The 20969-nt window shown below is 36.8% G+C and overlaps 1 protein-coding gene across 31 annotated transcripts in view; it reads left to right on the plus strand.

The window, feature by feature from the left end:
• DLC1 (DLC1 Rho GTPase activating protein) overlaps positions 1-20969 on the plus strand; it is a 560457-nt gene that overhangs the window by 322027 nt on the left and 217461 nt on the right. For all 31 annotated transcript variants that reach the window (XM_042983066.1, XM_042983079.1, XM_042983071.1 and 28 more), the window contains one exon: positions 20563-20596. In XM_042983066.1, coding sequence (XP_042839000.1) covers positions 20563-20596 — 34 coding nt within the window. The remainder of the gene's footprint in view (positions 1-20562; positions 20597-20969) is intronic.

A 20969-nucleotide genomic window follows, 5' to 3' on the forward strand; every position in this document is an offset into this window, starting at 1 on the left:
CCTCTCTCTAATATGTGATTTAAAAAATTAATCTCACATGCCAGACTCTGTATCCATTGTTCTCGAATAGCAGACATGGCCCTCTTGTGCTCAGTGGCACCTCCTGGTAGATTCTAATGAAGCCACAGAATTAAATGCATTGAGATACGTGAACCATCTCACATAATTCTTAAGCCAGCTTGCCACATGATTTACACTAACACTGCACGAGAGTATCTCTCTGTATTATCAAAGTCTCTCAGATACATCTATAATCAGAAAAAAATATTTATTTTTAAAAGAAATAATACCACCAACTAGTGAAATGCTTATTTTAGGCCTCAGTATTACTGTGGGATTTAAATAAGACACTATATATTATAGTCAATTACGATGAGTTGTTCCTTCTGTTGCATTACCTTATCTCTGTGTGTATCAGTATGATATGAATACCATATGCCTAACTGTATGCTCACATCATTCTTTGTTGAAAATCTTAACTTCCTTAGGAGGAGAAATTAATTGTTATTATGCTATATATGGCTCCTGATTTGACTTAAAATATACAGGGGAGCTAAATAAACACAAATTAAGGCATGATGACCATCAACCCAAGCAGAAAGGTTAACTGCAAAGGATGAAGGCAGAATAATAATGAAGAAGAGAGGCCAGCTTTCTACTCATTTTCATTAGGTCTGCCACCAAAGGAAAGGCTATTTGATTGTAGCAGGGGAATTTTGTGATTTTTTATATTAAGAGTATTAATATCTTTAAACATGAAATAGTCTTTTTTATTTATTTTATTTTATTTATTTTATTTTATTTTATTTTATTTTTTGAGAAAGTGAGAGACAGAGCATGAGCAGGGGAGGGTCAGAGAGAGAGGGAAACACAGAATCCGAAGCAAGGCTCCAGGCTCCGAGCTGTCAGCACAGAGCCTGACGTGGGGCCCGAACTCACCAACTGTGAGATCATGACCTGAGCCGAAGTCGGACGCTTAACCGACTCAGCCACCCAGGTGCCCCAAACATGAAACAGTCTTTTAAAGGAGACTTTAAAGACCTAGTTCCCTAGGAAATAAGATGAATTTTAGTTTACCTGGAGTTCTGTTGATGTTTACAAAAGTTCCTCATTTAAATGTATTGGTAAGTGTGCCATTTATTGCTGCCTAAAAAATTACCCCCATACTTGGCAAAGTAAACTAACAATGAACATTTATAATCTCACACTCATTTGTCAGAAATTCAGGAGCAGCTTAGTTGGTTCTAGCTTAGCATCTCATGAGGTTGCACTTAAGATATCTTAAGGTGTGCCTGGGACTGAAGAATGTGTTTCTGATAAGACTCCCCTGACCGGTGGCAGGAGGCCTCCATTCCTTGCCATGTAAACATATAGGGCAACTTGAGTGTCCTTATGACATGGGAGCTAGCTTATCCCAGTGCAAACCATCCAAAAGAGAGAGCAAGGAAGAAGCTGCAACACGTTCTATGACACAGTGTCGGAAGTCACACAGTGTTATTTCAGCCATACTCAGGGAGGGAAATGAGGCTCTACCTTTTAAAGGGAGGAGTGTCAAAGAATTTGTGGACATATATCAAAACCATTACAGTAAACTCTATGGGAAATGCCATCTCTATGCAGTAAAGAAATATTACCTCCTAGAACTCATATGGTTTCAGTCTGGCTAAGTATTTTACTAACAGACATTTCCAAGAGAAACTCAGATACTTCAGCACAAATTAAGAATTATTTAAAATTTGGAACTTTAAAGATAAGCTAAAACTTTAAAAGTAAGAAAACTATGATCTAAAGTGTTTAACGTTTTTTTTAAAGGGCTTATTGGGGTGCTTGCTTGGCTCAGTCGGTTGAGCATTGGACTTCGGCTCAGGTCATGATCTCGCTATTCGTGAATTTGAGCCCTGCATCAGGCTCGCTGCTGTCAGCACAGAGCCCGCTTCATATCCTCTGTCTACCTCTCTCTCTGCCCCTCCCCTGCTTGCACTGTCTCTCAAAAATAAAAAAAAAAATCAGAAAAAATTAAAGTTTGTTTTGAGAGAGAGAGTGTGCTTGCACTAGAGCAGGGGAGGAGAGAGGGGCAGAGACAGAAGTAGGGAGAGAATCCCAAGATGCTCTGTGCTATCAGTGCAGGACCCAGCAAGGGGCTCAGTCCCACAAAAGGTGAGATCATGACCTGAGCTGAAATCAGCATTCCGAAGCTTAACTGACTGAGCCACCCAGGAGCCCCTGAAGTGTTTAACCTTCTTAAGGCTATAGGACAATATCTGAGGTCCCTAGATACCTACTGTAAATTCTTTGGGGTTTAATTATATGTTAAAATGTCCACTTCTATATGAAATTCAAGTTAATAATATCAATTCAATGTTAACAGTTCATGAACGTTAGAAAGTTTTAAAGGTGGTATAAATAGACAAAAAAGTAAGAAACATAGTACAAAAGTTTTATAGGGGGTATAATAGATAAAAATACTGTAGTACTTGCCCTCAAGGTGCTTGCCCTTTAAGTAGAGCAAAAAGCTTCCAAACATTAACCACAACAATTAAGACTATTATTTGTTAATTTTAGCAACTAACATGTTGCTTTAAAAACCAGAATGATTGAAGGTATTCAGCAGCTGTGGATACCGGTTAAAATATCCAGTAGATAATATCTTTAATGTTTTGATTAAGAAATTAAGGGATTTAATAAAAGCAATTTGATTTATATTCAGAATTTTGTTCAGTGTAAAGAAATTTACTATAGTTCTTGAAAAAAAAAAAAACACATGTTCAAAATCCCAGTGGAAAAAATGCATTTGAATCGAAACATTTGTCAGGCCAGCTCAATAAATCTTTAATGTTCTAGTATTCAAGTCTCCCAAAGTGGAGAATATGTGGGAAAATGCCCTTTGTTAATGGAATTTTGACCCAAATACTAAAGAAAAGGGCTGTGGGAATTAAAACTAGGCTTACCAGAGAATATAGCACATTTACTGAATTCTTATATAAGTCACCTCTTTCACCTCTTTCATCTGGACCATGTGGATTTGGTGCGAATCATTATTTGGAGAGCCTACAAATAACAGCCACTTTTTTTTGTAATGCTTGTTTATTTTTGAGAGACAGAGACAGATCATGAGTAGGGGAGGGGCAGAGAGAGAGGGAAAAAGAATTCAAGGCAGCCTCCAGGCTCTGAGCCCTCAGCACAGAGCCCGATGATGATGTGGAGCTCAAACTCACTAGCTGTGAGATCACGACCTCAGCCAAAGTTGGACGCTAACTGACTGAGCCACCCAGGTGCCCCTACAGCCACTTTTAAAAGCCAATTTTTATGTTTGTTTCTTATCAAAATCAAAGAAGGAAATTTCCTGAAAACTAGATGAATTATCCCCCTGATGCAGGGCTTATGTAACGGTAACCTCCTACAGAAAAGACAGTGATTAACTGGAAAGAGGAAAGAGCCTCATTACAGATGGAACATTCTATTTGTTGCTAAAATGTATGGAACTGCTTACGTATCTTACTTGGGAATCTCTTTATGGTGTCTAATTCCTTTATTGACTATTTCTCTGTTAAGCACATAGATGAATAATCCTGACTATTCAAAAAAATGTATGATTCTTTCCTACTACAACATTTTGCATTTTAAGTTACTGGATTGATATTACTTCTGTGAATTTAGGATCCTGCTATATTGTAATCCTTCAATAGGAGATATATGACATGGTTTTCATATATTTTATTTTAAAACATATTACCCAATATTTTCTTTTGTTAACCAAAAAAAAAGTAGATCATTGGACAAAGTTGCACCCAATACAAAAGTTAAGAGCTACCCCAAGAAGAGCCTGGTTTCTCAAAGCAAAGATAGGGTACATTTTTTTTTTTTTTTTTTTTTTTTTTTTTTTTGATAGGGTACATTTTTAACCCATTTCATGGAGAGCAGAAATCACAAGGAGGCCATATATCCCAGATGTGATTAGGACGCAGTTTAAGATAATAAAGTAGCATCTTGCTGATATTTAGAACTAGAAATCATTTGATATAGTGCCAATTTGATTGCTTAAAACCCAAACCAGCTTTTTGTCAGCCCTAATTATCTAGTCTCAGAATTAAGCAACAGCCTAGAGAAGATGCTGAGAGGAATAAGCTGGGGATGCAGACCGTAACCGGATAGTGTTTGCCAATGGGGGGGGGGATGGAACCCCATTTATCATATAAGATTACTCTTTAGGGTCAGGTGTCCATCATACGCTTCCTGCATTACTCTCACTTTGGAAGAATGTTTTTTATTTTGTCAATGTGCCTGTAACATAAACACTCTTGTAAATGAAACAGCCACTAAACCAATTACTTTTGACCTTGGTGAAAGGTAGCACCATTATAAGTATAAATCAGCACTTTACCATCACTGATGATTGATGGAAAAACCCCAGGTCTGCAAAAGCCAGCTCCATTTAAATTGCTCCTTGCTTTGGACTGAACCTCACTCCATTGTGTTTCTTTGGAAGCATCACATGAGGTTAAACTGCAAAGCATTCAATTTGTCTCATGAAAGTGTATAAACGTTTTCGAGTGTGGTCATAAAAAGTAAGTGACTTTTTTTTACTCCAGTGAGTGTACTCTTAGCCAGTAATGTCTGCTTGGGAAAAACGGGGCGGGGGGGCAGGGAAGGGGCAACCAGCCCAGGACTGACATGTAGAAGAGGCAAAAAGTGCCAGGGTTTCGTGTTTCACTTTGTGTTAGTGTCCCCTGCTCCTTTAGAATCCATCGCATCCACCCAGTCGGCATCTCCAATGTGATGAATGTTCAATTACTCCTTTACACTCACATTCCAGTTAAGTTTTTATTTCCCAGTAATTAAAAACAATACCAATATCTTTGGTTTCTCATCTGTTTTATTTCCCTTGCTATCTATGGTAGCAGGTGTTTACAGAAAAAGTAATATGTCAGTCCAGAGAAGTTACATAGAGTAGGGGTTAAGAACATAGACTTAATCTGTGTTAAAATCCTGCGTTCAATTACTGGCTTGAAATTTGCGAAAGTTGAGACCTTGGGCAGTAAGTTACCTTGTCCCTTATGTGATTGACTCTTATATAAAAGGGAATAATGACAGTAGTCCCTTCATAGGGTAGTTATTAATATTATATTAGTTATTATTTGCTGGTGCTTAGAAAAGTACCTGGAATAGAGTGAGCACTGAGTAAGTGTTACCTCTCAATAGGCATTGCCTATTCCCTGTGTCACTGGGGCATTTTGCCCTCATTTCATCCAGGTATTCACAAAATGCTGACCCTTCTGATTACTGTTATAACCTGTTTCTTGACTACAGCTTCTCTCTCTGACTTTTCCTTTTCTCAACCTTCTTTCCATTCTCCTCAACTTCTATCTGCCCACACAATTCTGTGGACACCAGCTGGGTGTCTTACAATTTAACTGAATTCTGACACTATCTACCAGAAGGCAGATCCCACATGTTAAGGATTCAGTCACTCAAGACTGCCCTTTCCCTCCCCAGTTCAGATGCTAGTTGCAAGCCCAGGTTATTGCCTGTGCTTCAGACCGATAGCTATAGATCGGAAGTTCCAATGACCCACCACCTAGGTTCAATTAGTTCGTTAGAGTAGCTCATAGAACTCTGCCGAACATTTTACTTACTAGACTACTGGTTTATTATATAAGGATATATCTCAGGGATATCCAGATGGAAGAGATGTGTAAGGCAAGGCATGGGGAAAGGGTGCAGCACTTCCCTGCCCTCTCTAGTGCACAACTCTGCCCAAATCTGCACACGTCCACCAACCTAGAAGCTCTCTGCACCCCATCCATTGGGGCTTTATGGAGACTTCAGCGCATAGGCACCATTGATTAAATCATGGCCATTGGTGATTGAATTCAATCTTCAGCCCTTCTCCCAGCCCAGGAGGTTGGTGGGTGGGGCTGAAAGTGCCAACCCTCTAATTATTTGGCTGGCTCCAGTGGCAATCAGCCTCCATTCTTAGGTACCAAAGTCACCTCATTAACATAAAAAAGACACCTTTATCACTCTTATAATTTAGGAAATTACAGGGGTTGTAGAAGCTCTGTGCCAGGAACAAGGTGGAAGATCAAATATATATTTCTTTTTACAAATCACGATATCACACCCTTACAGTCACTACTGGGTGTCCCCATAGGCCTAACCTACGTGGAAGCTATGAGGCATGAGACCCTATTGATGGAATCCATACAAAATGTTTCCATATAAGTTACCATCCGAACTAGGACACTTTTGAGAGTAAAAGGAGTTGTTTAAATTAATTATAATTACTGCAAAAAATGTTACTCGATAATTACGTAACTATTGCAGATGTTTAGACCCTACATTAAATGATGAGACCGCTGTAACAGGAATGCCCCGACTACTATATACACTTTATGGCAGGACTGCTCCAACTCTGTTTCCCCACATATTTCATGTGTGCATATTTCGCATATACCTAACCCATGTTTCCCTCTTCCTCCATCAGGCTCTGTATATCCTGCAGACCATAGGAGGCACCAGACAACAACTGACTGGTACATCAAGTGACCAGTAGGGCAGCAGTCAGACAGTTCCATCATTACCTGAAGTCAGGATTGAGCTGTCTCTAGCCACGTGTGTCCGAGTGCACTTTGTTAAACCAGCGAGCAACCTGCATGCTGTTCTTGAAACAAGCAGGTGCTTGTTCGATTACATCTGGAAAGGGCCAGGAAGAAAGGTTTTTTTATCACTAGTCATCTTTCAGATGTAACCATATATCAAAGTGAGAACTTTGTTCTCTGCACATGCATATCACACATTACTAGACAAGATTATAGAAGCCAGAAAGAAAAACAGGCCCTGACCCATATTAATACACTATTCATAATTGTATATCATTAAAAAATAACACTCCAAAACCAAGTATTATCTTACCATACAATCTAGCAATTACACTCTTTAGTGGTAAAGTTGTAAACTCCAAAGGAGTGGAAACTTGTGTCCACACAAAAACCTGCAACCAAATGCTTATTGGAGCATTTTTCATAGTTAACTGCCAAACCCCGGAAGCATCCAAGATGTCCTTCAGTAGGTAAATGGATACATAAACTGGTATATTCAGACAATGGAATATTATTCACTAAGAAGAAATGAGCTGTCAAGCCATGAAAAGGCCATGGAGGAAACTTAAATGTAAATTACTAAGTTAAAACAACCAGGAAGGGCTTCGTGCTCTATGGTTCCATCTATGTGATACTCTGGAGACAGTAAAAAGATCAGTGGTCACCAGGGGTTGGGGGGAGGGTGAGATGAATAGTCAGAGCGCAGAGGACTTTAAGAGCAACAAAACCATTCCGTGTGATTCTATAATGGTAGATATATGTCATATATTTTGTCCAAATCCACCAGGGGTTGGGGGGAGGGTGAGATGAATAGTCAGAGCGCAGAGGACTTTAAGAGCAACAAAACCATTCCGTGTGATTCTATAATGGTAGATATATGTCATATATTTTGTCCAAATCCAGTCCAAAATCTGGATTTTGTCCAAATCCAGAATTTACAACACCAAGAGTGAACTCTCATGCAAGCTATGGACTTTGAGTGATCAGGATGTGCCAACCAAATAATAAATACAACAAATGTACCACTCTGTGGAGGCTGTCGATAATGGAGGAGGCTGTGCATGTGTAAGGGCAACTGGTATAGTTGCAATCTTTGTACCTTCCACTCAGTTTTGTTGTGAACATAAAACTGTCCTGAAACATAAAGTCTAGTTTGTTGGTTTTTTAAAAGGAACATTCTGAGACAAATGCTAAACTGACCAGGATGCCCTTGTAAACCGGGATTATCCCAGGAAAACCAGAGCATATGGCGCCCCTTCCCATCCAGGTCAGACTTCCTGCACAGACAGAGCAGAAAGGAAATCTGGAAGGCCAAATGGAAACTTTCCAGCAAAGAAGGGGATTCAAGTCCGGCGTGGTAAAAGAAATTGAGTTGGGCTCCAAGACCTTGTGATTTGAGGAGAGAGGTCCTAGAATATCTATCATGTCATCAAAAGCCAGCAATTGAAAGACCTTTACATAATGTTTATCTAAATTAAGCCCTCTTTGTCCCTCATAGGGTAGACCCCTCCTACATTTTATGACTTAATTCAGGCATATAACTCAGAAATGCTAACAAACATCTCTTCTGCCTAAGTATGCATCCTCAAAGAGCAGAACATTTTTAAATATCTCAATGTTCATACAGTTTACAGCTTTGAAACATTGAACATTTGGTTATTATTTGATTAGTAGCCTCATTTCAAAAGCCTTTCTTGTTGTTGTTGTTTGTTTTAATTTTTATTTAAATTCCAGTTAGCATACAGTGTAATATTTTTTTTCTTTTTTTAAATTTACATCCAAATTAGTTAGCATATAGTGCAATAATGATTTCAGGAGTAGATTCCTTAGTGCCTCTTACCCATTTAGCCCATCCCCCTCCCACAACCCCTCCAGTAACCCTCAGTTTGTTCTCCATATTTATGAGTCTCTTCTGTTTTGTCCCCCTCCCTGTTTTTATATTATTTTTGTTTCCCTTCCCTTATGTTCATCTGTTTTGTCTCTTAAAGTCCTTATATGAGTGAAGTCATATGATTTTTATCTTTCTCTAATTTCACTTATATAGTGTAATATTAGTTTCAGGTTTGTGATTTTTTTTTTCAGTTTCTATTAGTCCTCTGTCACTCCAAATTTCATCCTTAGGTCCCAGTCACGTTTAGTGGATTCTTGCCCTCGCTCAGGTCTGTGGTTTATTGCACATATAAAATAGATATTTCAAATCAAATTTATTAGTGAATACCACTACAATAAATATCTCCCTATAACAAAAATGTTTCTGGCATCCAGCCAAAGGCCCACTTACATGAAATAATATTTGATAAGAGCAAATTCCAATTCAGTGAACAAAGTGATAATTTGTCATAAAAAGATTTATGTATATCATTTAAGTAGTTTTAATCTGTATCTTTTGTGCAGTTATGACCGAGGGGTATATGTTTTGAATTTCTATCAAAAGTTTAGTTCTGCCAAAGTTATTTTAAGTTGGAAGTATGAAACTATGAGAATATTAGTAAATTTGGGGTAATACGGGGGAACATGTAGTCATTGAATTATTGAAATGAACATAAACTTATATTGGAATATAACTGGTAGTAATAACTTGGTCAAGATGGGTGTATGAGTGAAATGCTTCCTTATCTCTCAGCCTTCTAAGACACTAAGTTAAAATAAAACAAACTCATAAATTCATATATAAATTATTTTGTTTGTAAGCTAGATATTGTACAAAATTCTATGTTGAACCATTAACAAATACTTTGCCTCTATACTTTTTTTTAATTCCAGTATAATTAACAGAGTATAATTAATACAGTGTTATATTACTTTCAAGTGTACAATGTAGTGATTTAACAATTCTATACATTACTCAGTGCTCATCACGATAAGTGTGCTCTTAATCCCCTTCACTGGTTCGCTCATTCCCCACATACCTTCCCTCTCGTAACCATCAGTTTGTTCTCTATAGTTAAGAGCCTGCTTTTTTGTTTGTCTCTGTTTTTTTTTTTGTTGTTGTTGTTGTTGTTCATTTGTTTTGTTTCTTGAGTTCCACATATGAGTAAAATCATATGGTATTTGTCTTTCTCTGACTGGCTTATTTCACTTAACATTGTACCCTCTAGTTCCATTCATGTTGCTGCCAATGACAAGATTTCACTCATTTTTATGGCTGAGTAATAGTCCTGTGTGTGTGTGTGTGTGTGTGTGTGCGCATGTGTGTGTGTGTGTGTGTGTATGTATACACATACCTCATCTTCTTTATCCATTCATCATTTTATGGATAGTTTGACTTCTTTCATAAATTGGCTATTGTAAATAATGCTACAATAGACATAGAGGTGCATATATCTTTGTTAATTAGTGTTTGCATATTCTTTGGATAAATACCCAGTAGTGGAATTACTGGGTCATATGATAATTCTATTTTTAATTTTTTGATGAACCTCCATGCTGTTTTCCACAGTGGCTCCACCATTTGCATTCCCACCAACACTGCAAGAGGGTTCCTTTTTCTCCGCATCCTCCCCAACACTTGTTTCTTGTATTTTTGATTCTAGCCATTCTGACACGTGTGAGGTGATATCTCTTTATGGTTTTGATTTGTATTTCCCTGATGATGAGTGATGTGGAACCTCTTTTCATGTGTCTGTTGGCCATCTGTATGCCTTCTTTGCAGAAATGCCTGTTCATGTCTTCTGCCTATTTTTTAATTGGATTACTTGTTTTATTAGTGTTGAGTTGTATACATTCTTTATATATTTTGTGTATTAACTCTTTATTAGATATTTCATTTGTAGGGGTGCCTGGATGGCTCAGTCAGTTAAGCGTCCGACTTCAGCTCAGGTCATGACCTCATGGTTTGTGGGTTCAAGCCTCACATCAGGCTGTGTGCTGACAGCTCAGAGCCTGGATCCTGCTTTGGATTCTGTCTCCTTCTCTCTGTGTCCCTCCCCTTCTTGCTCGCTCTCTCTCTCTCTCTCTCTCTCTCTCCCCTTCTCAAATATAAATAAACATTAAATTTTTTTAAAATATATCTCACTTGTAAAAATCTTCTCCAATTCAGTGGATTAACTTTTAGTTTTGCTTATTGTTTCCTTTGCTGTGCAGAAGGTTTTTATTTTGGTGTAGTCCCAATAGTTTACTTTTGCTTTTGTTTCCCTTGCCTGGGGAAACATATCCAGAAAAATGTTGCTACTGCCGATGTCAGAGAGATTACTGCCTGTGCTCTCTTCTAAAATTTTTATGATATCAGGTCTCATATTTAAGTCCTTCATCCACTTTGAGTTTATTTTTCTATATGGTATAAGAAAGTGGTCTAATTTTATTCTTTTGGATATGACTGTCCAGCTTTCCCAGCACCATTTATTAAAGCAACTGTCTTTTCCCCATTGCACATTCTTGCCTACTTTGTTGAAGATTAATTGACCATATAATCATGGGTTTATTTCTGGGCGGTCTATTCTATTGATCTGTGTCTGTTTTTGTGCCAGTGCCATACTCTTCTGATTACGGCCGCTTTATAGTATATCTTGAAATGTGGGATTGTGATACCTCCAGTTTTCTTCTTTTTCAAGATTGTTTTGGCTCTTCAGAGTCTTCTGTGGTTCCATACAAATTTTAGAACTATTTGTTTTCGTTTTGTGAAAAATACTGTTGTTATTTTGATAGGGATTTCACTGAATCTGTAGATTTCCTTTGGGTAGTATGGACATTTTAACAACATTTATTCTCCCAATCCATGAGCATGGACTATCTTTCCATCTCTTTGCGTCATCTTCAGTTTCTTTCTTCAGTGTTTTATAGTTTTCAGAGTACAGGTCTTTCACCTCCTTTTTAAGTTCATGCCTAGGGATTTTGTTCTTTTTGGTGCAAGGTAAATGGGACTATGTTCTTAATTTCTCTTTCTGCCACTTCATTGTTAGTGTATATTTGCCTCTATAATTTTATCCAGTCTATTAACCAAAATTACATTATACTGAATATATATACAGCATATATGTATAATATTATATTAATATAAAATATTAATGTTACATATATCAAGTAATGTCTGAATCATATATGGAATTCATTTTAGTTCTAGTTCTGAGAAATTCAATAAATGATAAATCCCATTAAGAGTTCCGGTTAAATGATAAAACCCATTAAGAGTGGTAGCCCCAGGTGTCTCCTACAGCTCAGAGATCACCCAAAGTTCCCCACAAGTGCAGAAGATAAACCTTCTGCATTTTCTGATACAGGTATGACTTCCACATATGCCCTTAGTCCCTGCTGCTCCAGGTTGCACAGAATAGGGAGCCTGTTCCTCAGTGTAAGGACCCAAAAAGAATAGTATCACTTGTTGGCATCCAAGGGGGCCAAGAATAGACCCACCTAGTAACAGTTGGTGACAGGCTCCGAATTAAAGGTGAGGGCTGAAGATGTTAGCTTCCAAACTGGGCTTTATAAAACTTAAAACAAGTAGCTGACCAAAAAAGGAGAAATATTTTTTTTCACAATAACACAAAAAATAATTACAAATAGTTAAAAATAAATAAAGGAGGAATGAACTTGAGAAAATAGGTTAATCTGACATAAGGAAGTGGAGGAAGCAGAGACAGACAACCTATACCTCTTTGCACTATTTCAGAATACATAAGTACTTTTTTATATCATGATAACAAACCCAAATAATAGGAATACTTTACACTTAGGGAGCTCTTGGGCAAGTACTATGATAATCTTTGTGCAGCATGTTGTTGAATCCTCATAAATAGCTCTGAGATGTAGATATTATTTCTACCCTTTTTCTTAGAGATGAGGAAACTGAGCTCAGTTCTAGAAACTTGCCCAAAGTCACAGAACCCATTGGTGACAGCAAGGAACCTAGTACTTGTTCATATCCACCTGTGTCTTCTATTTCAGTCTTCAGTCTTGAATTCATAATTTGATTACTTATTTTTACAGCATAGCTTTTTATCTCGTTTAGTGCCACTACAGCGCGTAATAAAAGGCTGTGCAAATAATGGATACTTAAGGTGTGTCTATTAACTGATTCACTAGAATGAAGCGTAAGAGGATGAGGATCTCAGGGCACGTTACTAATGGCCAGGCATTCCAGAAAGGGGGTGGGGGAAAGGTCATCATTGAAGCGTTTTAAGGAGAACAGTGATATAGTAATAAATGTTAGCATGGCTGGCTGCCTTGGAAATGCCCATGAGATACGAGAGAAGTTTTTTGCGCACCAGCAAAAAAACACTGTGATTCAGGTTAGAAAAATAAGGACATGAACAAAATGAAAAAATCCATTATGAATCTAACATTGTTCACCAAGAAAAACAAACAGCCATTCTGAGTCAATTGTTCCCTGAATAAGTCACCTGTCTTGAGTATCATGTTTACTGAAAATAAGTCTACATGTCTACGGTGCTCCTTAATTGTGAACTTTCATTAACCAGACTTAAAAAAAAAAACAAGCTACCTTGAATAACTAGTATTTCTAAATGGCTACCATATGCAACTCACCATACTTTTCAGTAAAGTAATAGTTTGGAAAAACTCACAAATTGATTTTTGAAGAAGTTACAAATACACAAAAAGGAAGAAATAATGCAATTTTTCTAGTGAAATTTATGAACATACTCAGCTACTTCCATAATTCTCTTTCCAGAATTACTAAGGTCGAGCATAAAATTAGATGTTTTAAAATATATAACTTAACAAATTCACAAAAATAGAGCAATTTACAGCAAACGTCACAAAGTAGGATTAATAAGATATCACAATTATATAAAGCCATGTAAAAGGTAAAATGATTATGCCAAAATGGTAACTTCAATTAAACATTGTATTTAGCACTGAACTTTCGTAATTACAAAGTTGGGAAGGGAGACATGATTTGTTAAATTTTGAAAGGAATTCACAACATGAAAATATATCTAAAGGATATTGAGTTCTGTCGTGAATAATATCTTAATCAGTGGATTTGTTGGAAATGCAGAAGCATTAAAATTAAGAACTTCAATAAATGCTGAGAAGAGTTAAGTCAATGTGACTCAGCCATGGGTTTTTCTGTTTATGTAGCTTACAAAAAACAAAACAAAGCAAAAAAAAATGACTTCCTTTCCAAATGAGTATAATAATTAGCTTTCTCTTAAGCCATGTTTCCAAATAAAAATGGCCTCAGCAAGAGTTCTGTCAGGAGCTGGACAGACTTAAAATGAATATTTGGCTATCTGAAGTGAGCATGGAATGAGAATCAGATTCTGTACTTTGTTGAAGAGGAACCCACCAACTTTAAATACAGGAAATGTGAGTATGTTGAAAAAGAAAAAAAAAAACAATTTAAAGGTTAGAAACCCAACTTACATTTTTATCCAGACAGACAGGGTTATCCCACCTCTGCTCAAGGGTGTGATCAGCACCAAAATATCCCTTAAGAATCAACTTCATCTTTGCTTTAAACCCTTACACAACTATTTTAAGCCAAGACCGCAAATTTCTTTACCACGGAATATAGATAAAGCTATGGTTTCAGTCTGCAAACCTGTAGGGACAGTTGTTAAAGTTTGTGATCTTGGCCAGGAAGAAAAAACTTTCTCAGTATGGCTGACAACTTTTATTAAATAAGACATGTCAAATTCTTTTTGGAAATAAGGATATACAACATAAATTACATTTCTTGGGTAATTTCATGCATTTATTTCACTCTGGTCACATACATGTGTACCCTGAAAAGAGTTCTCATGCTAGCATGTTGTCTCTTCTACTGTACCTGAATTTCCATTATCTTCCATTGAGTGATTCAGAGACTAAGTTAAATGGAAATTATGAATGCTAGAGGGTGAAACCTTGGTGAGCTTTGACTTCACCAGTCTTATGAATAATGATATAGCAGACAGTGCTTTAAGACCCAGACTCTACTCTACTCCCCATTTGGCCATCTGAAGATCTGTAACATTGAGCAAGTCACCAATCTCTCTGGATCTCAACATCCTTATAGGAAAACTGACAGAGAAAGAACTAGATCAGTATTTCCTGATATATGGTTACATAGACTACTGGTGTACATCAGCTGATACAGAGATAAATATTTTAAATTTGAATATTTATTTTCATGTGTATTGTGGGTAATATCAAAAACTCAAACCCATAAATTCATACATTTTATTTTTATTATTTGGAATAAGTCAAATAAAAAGGATATTTATTTCAATTTAATATTTAAATTTTATTAAGGGAATAATTTATAGGCGATACATATATATAGTTAAAATTCAAAAGGTGGTATTTGAAGTACTTACTTTGGGAAACACAACTAAATGATATCTAAGTCCCCTTCACTATGAAGAGCCTATATTTTTAATAAGAGAATAATGACTGTCAGAGAAATACTTTGTAAACCAAAACAGACGATATCAGATTGCCAATCAGACACAGCTTTTCAATGAACTTCTTTGTTCAAGTGGGAGCAAATAGAAATCATTGACTAGTTAACAATATCCCAGACTGGAGTGATTTCAAAAGAGTCTTTAAAGAAAGAGATGGAAACAAACCCATTTTTCAATGTACCTTCTCTTCTTTTATGTTGTCTTTCATGTCTTCCCAAAAATGTGAATCTCCAAACTCTTCCTGTTGCCCATTGTGCCCACAATAGGCTCTTGTGCCCTCATCTGAGACAGAGACTGTTCCTTCACTGATGGTTGTTTTCCTGCAATTTCTGAGGACATAATTACCCGTTTTGCAATTTGTCTGCAAAATATTTTTGTGGGAATAAAAGTGAATGTTTTTAAGGAAAAGGAATAAATTACTTTGCCACTGATTCTTGCTGTATTTAAACAGGCAAATGAAGCGAATTCCTATAGAACAAAACAGAATATCCTACGCATTTCTGAGTGAACATGTCTAAGAAAATATGCAAAACAAGCACAACCTATAAAGAGAGAAAACGCAAAATAAATTGTAGTGCTTTGTTGTTTACCACAAGACAAAAAAACAATTTTTTTTCATAGAATGTAAGATCTTTCAGTCTATCATAGCTGCCCACTGATTGAAGGATTGCCTTTCAAAGGGCCTTCTTAATGGTAGTGTTCTATGGTTCAGATTCCAAAGAACTAAGAGAAAAAATAATTTATGTAAGTGAGGGACATGGCATATTAATAAAAATAGCACATTAAAGAGGAAAAATCATACTCCGTTTCTAACTAAAAGCATCAAGAAGAAATTAGATCAACTAAAATGTTTCAATTGTCATCACACAAAAACGAATTCGGATATGACATCTATTACTTATAGTACTGTTTGTTAGCAGCTTCTGTGTGGTTGGTGTAAGTTTCTAAAAGGTGTCCAGCTGAGGTCCCTCCTGTAAGAAAGCCATTCTAGCAGTAGACCAAGAGAATCAACATATGTCTACAACATTTCCGGAAGGCATGTCAAAACCAGCATTTCCCCCAACCATGTTTCACGTCAAAAGCATAAACAGACACACACACAGTCTGAGCTCCCACACACAGCTTTAAAAGACCTCAGTAAGACAAAGAAAATTATTTTCTCCCCTTTTACTAAAAAGTTTTCTCTTTAGTGGCTTTTTAAAGTTGAGTTATAAAACCAGATCAATTTAAATGAAAATCTTTACTTGTGGGGAACTCCTAGAGGGTCAGTATAGCTATTAAAAAAAAAAAAAAAAAAAAGATTGTTAACTTATCATTTGAATATCACAAAGAATAACAAGACCGCGAATGATTTTTTTTTCCCCTCTCATTTGGAAGTTATTAGTAGACTTCCCTTTGTTCCATTAAGAAATGAGAGAAGAAAATATGAAGTTACAGTGAACCCATATGGGCAGCAGGAAAATCGTATTTAATTGCTTTATTGCCAGAAATGTTAAATCACTTCCTGAGGATATAGTTCAAATGAAACATATGGCAACTATTAACAAAAACCCCTAATGAATTCAAAAATATGCTTTTTATAGGAGCTTTCTCATAAGCAACAGTCATGCATGTTATTTAAACCATATATATGAATATGTATTTGCTATTTTAATTCCACAAATGTTTGCTGAACACCTACTCTGTATCAGTCTATACAGCCACTTTGCACGGACTGTCTTGTTCCCAGTGCAGGAATAGATATAACACTATAGAACCCCAAGACATGAAGCCCAAATCTAGCCATGCCTCTTCTCTGAAATGAAAGGCAAAAGACATCTTCTGACCAATGCCTCCTTCCCAAAAGTTCAGTGCCCAAGAAAACCATTGCATTTGTACCCGGGTAGTCCTAATTACCTACTATCTACCCCCTCCTTTTAATGTCCCCCCAGCGATGGTGCTAATCATTGCCAGGGAGCATTCACTGCATGGGAACTATTCTCTGTTGTCGTGTATCTCCTTCAGTTGGATTGTGAATTCCACAAAGAAGAAGACTTTGCCAAGGGTTTCTGTACATAGGATGGTGTGAGGCATGTAACTTAGGAATCAACAAATAGCTCAAATTAATTGAAAATGAAGTGTCAGCATTTATAAAATTTACTCATAAAGCTTCCCTAGAGAGACAGTTCTCCCTCAAATTCAAAGATAAATCAGCTGAGAGACTTTCAGCTGTTATGGCTGGGTACATTAAACTTTGACTTTCCTTTCTTTAATCACACAGTTATGTCATGGAAGGGAGCCTTGGTGGCTTAATTAATCATGCAGAACATGGTGAGATTCTAAAGTAATAGGCATTGGCTACATGGAGACTAAAATATTTTTGCTTTATAGCACAACTCATTGCTTAACATTTTATTAAATATTTACTTATACGTGCTCAGTTATATACTTTGTAAACAAATAGAACAAAATAGGAAGAAGGCCTATCTCTGGTCAACCTGTGATTTGGGGCAACACATTCACTTTGTCTTAAATGCCTTGGCTATAAGAAGAGAGAGCTTACTTAGATAATTTCTAAATATCTCACATAGATATTTCTGCACACATATTTCACGATCTTGGCGTTTTATCATGGAATCTCTCCAAATCTTTCTCCTCCTTTGTTTCAGAAAGACTCTGATTAGTATTTTGAAACTCAGTGTTAATGACCTCAGAGGCCAGCATGCCAGTGGTTGTATCCTGGCTTCCATCACTGACTGTGACCTTGCATAAGTTACTTTCCTTTCCAGGACTCCATGGGGTTGTTCTAAGGATTCAGTGAGTTTATGCAGGTAAAAGCTTAAAACTGTGCCTTATCCATATTCAGAGCCTAGTATGTGTTAGCTACTTTTTCCCCCTGAGGCACTTTCTCCATGAACGCCTTTTAACTGCTTATCACCAACATTTGCAGTCTTGTCACTGGGAAGGTTTCTGTTCCTTCTCAAAAAAGGTACATAAGAAGTAAACAAATATCACCAAAACTGTACAATAATTTTCCCGTAAAGTGGGGGGGAGGGTGAGCGGCTTTCCTATAGTGTAGAATCTCAACAGTTTTCTTAAAGGGAAGGAGAAATAGATGGTCCTGCTATAAATGAAAGGATAATGAGGAAGATAATACCTAAAGCCTATGAAATCCCTTCGATGCCCTGGTCTCTGGTCATGACCCTGCACTCTGCCATTTACTCACCTGATATTCTCCTCATGGCTGGCTGCACCTGCGCCAGGAGGCAGAGTCAGCATTCGTGCCCAGAGGACAAGAAGTGAACAACTACATGTAGACAGATATTAGGTCAAAATATACTTTCACTGTAGATTAATTTTACCAAAATAAAACCTCCATTTTTTACCCATAGAGACATTTTCCCCTTATTTGAAAATTGCATCATTCTCCAAATTCTGTAAGTTCCAAAGGTGAGGATCATAGCAGTTAGTCAGTATCTCACAAAGAAGGTGGTATCTTGATATTTGATATTTTTGGAAATGAAGATTGATGCTATTTCCTCCCTCTCTCTTTCCCTCTCTCTCTCCCTCTCACTCTCTCTCTGTGTCTCTCTCTGTCTCTCTCTCTCTGTCTTTCTCTGTCTCTCTCTCTCTGTCTCTCTCTCTCTCTCTCTCTCTCACACACACACACACACACACACACACACACACACACACTTAAAACAAAACTAATCACCCATTTAAGCCTACTAGCCTACTTCTCTTACCCCAACTCAGGACTTTGTCCCTGAAGAGAGGGAGAGACGTCAGTTGTAGACATCTTGTTTGGTCGGTGGTTTGGGGTTAAAAGGTATGAAATCCTAGTGGGTCAGATGGATCGAAGTCTTCCAGTACAAGTTAATACCCTCATGTTTATGATATTATATACATGAATAATTGAGGTGAATGGGAACCAGAAGTTCAACTTGCTTAATTTGTTTTAGAATATCCACAGAGAGTAGAACTAGACATTTATACTTTAAAGTCTTTTGAAAACATCTCATTTTGAGCTCTGTTTTTTAAACAGTGATAGTGATAGATGATAGCTGCTGGGAATTGAACTTCTAGACCTCTCATATCGGTAAATTGACCCACTGGCCTAATGCCCATAGAAACAAACAGTAACAGCAGCTACCTTTTCCTGAGGACCTTCAACGCTTTATAGAAGCTACTACAGTTGGTCCTCTCAGTGACCCTAAGAAGTAGATGTGATTGTCCCTGTCTAATAAAGGAGGAATCTGAGCCTTGAAGAGACAAGACAGAGATTTGAAATGCCCAGACACCCACCAAACAATTTATTTTTTCTGCCTCCAAAACAGGACAAAGAAATTGAACTGTAAAAATTTTACCTAAATTCAAAAAATGTTTTTGGTTTTATTTATTGCCAACATCTTTTTCAGGGTAATAGGAGTTTTCAGAGAAGAAAAGAATTACATGATGATTGACAGTTATTATACCTGGATCTAGTAACTTTACTGATAGTTCCCCAACTCTCATTTTTATTTTTATTTATTTCCAGCTTTATTAAGGTATAACTGATAAAATTATAAGATATTTAAAGTGTGCACCATGGGATTTAATATACACATACTTTGTGAAAGAATTTCCACCATCTGTTTGATTAACACACCCATCACTTCTCATGCTTACTTTTTTTTTGGGGGGGGGGGGTGTGGGAACACTTAAGTTCTACTCTCTTAGCAAATTTCAGTTATCAAAAAAAATCAATTATACAATACAGTTTTATCAACTATAGTCACCATGTTACACATTAGATCCTCAGACCTTGTTTGTCTTATAACCAAAACTTTGTACCCTTTTATCAAATTCTCCATATTTCTCCAGCCCTTGGCAACATCTCTACTCTCTGATTCTAGAAGTTCCACTTTTTTTTTTTAATTCCACATATAAATGATACCATGCAGAGTCTGTCTTGGTCTGGCTTATTTCACTTAGCATAATGTACTCTAGGTCCATGTTATCGCAAATGGTGGGATATCTTTCTTTCTCATGCGTGAATAATATTCCATTGTGTATATACCGCATCTCCTTTATCCATTCATTCATTGATGGACACTTAGGTTGTTACCATATTTTGACTGTTGTGAATAATGCTGCAATGAACGTGGAGGTACAGCTATTTCCTTGAGATCCTCTTGTCATTTCCTTTGGATACATACCAGAAGTGTGACTGCTGGGTCATACAGTAGTTCCACTTTTTAATTTTTGAGGAAACTCCATACTGTTTTCCTTAGTGGCTGTGTAATTTAGTCTTCCACTGACAGTACACAAGGGTTCCCTTTTCTACATATCATTGCCAACACTTGTTATTTCTTGTCTTTTTCTTAATAACCATTCTAACAGTTGGGAGGTGATACCTCATTGTGGTTTTGATTTGCATTTCCCTGATGATTAGTGATGTTGAGCCCCTTTTCATGTACCTGTTGGCCATGTGTATGCTTTCTATGGAAAAATGTCTGTTCAGTTCCCCTGCCTGCTCATTTCTCTACTGCTGGGTTCTATTTAATATTTGCTCCATTTATGGTAGTTCATTTTATTCCTAATAACATTTTGATGTTTCTTTCTAGTGATAACATAATTTCTGTGGCTTTTTTTTTCAGGCTATTCCAGGTATTTCAGAGAAGGAAACGGCTGGTAAGTGGACATTTGGTTATGTTTTCCCTCCTATTTTCCTATTTTAGAATAAAATTCCATCTTCATGTAGACATTTTATTAAATATCAAAAGTGTATAAATCTCATCAATTTCTAGGCAAATGTTGTGATTGAATTTCTGAAAAATCTATTTGTTTTGCTCAGAATGTAAGAAAAAAATGTGGTTTTCTAACAGAACGTTACATCATGTTAGAATAAGATGTATGCTTCCTGCAGCCTTACTTGTAACCATAACCACAACTTTTTTTCTTGAGGAAAAGAATTAGATGTTGTTTAGTGTACCAGGGAACAGCCTTTGGAAATCAATTGTCAATAATCATCAAGATTTATTTTTTCGTCTTAAATAGCTTACAA

This window comes from Panthera tigris, chromosome B1, assembly GCF_018350195.1.
Source record: "Panthera tigris isolate Pti1 chromosome B1, P.tigris_Pti1_mat1.1, whole genome shotgun sequence".
Lineage (NCBI taxonomy): Eukaryota > Metazoa > Chordata > Mammalia > Carnivora > Felidae > Panthera > Panthera tigris.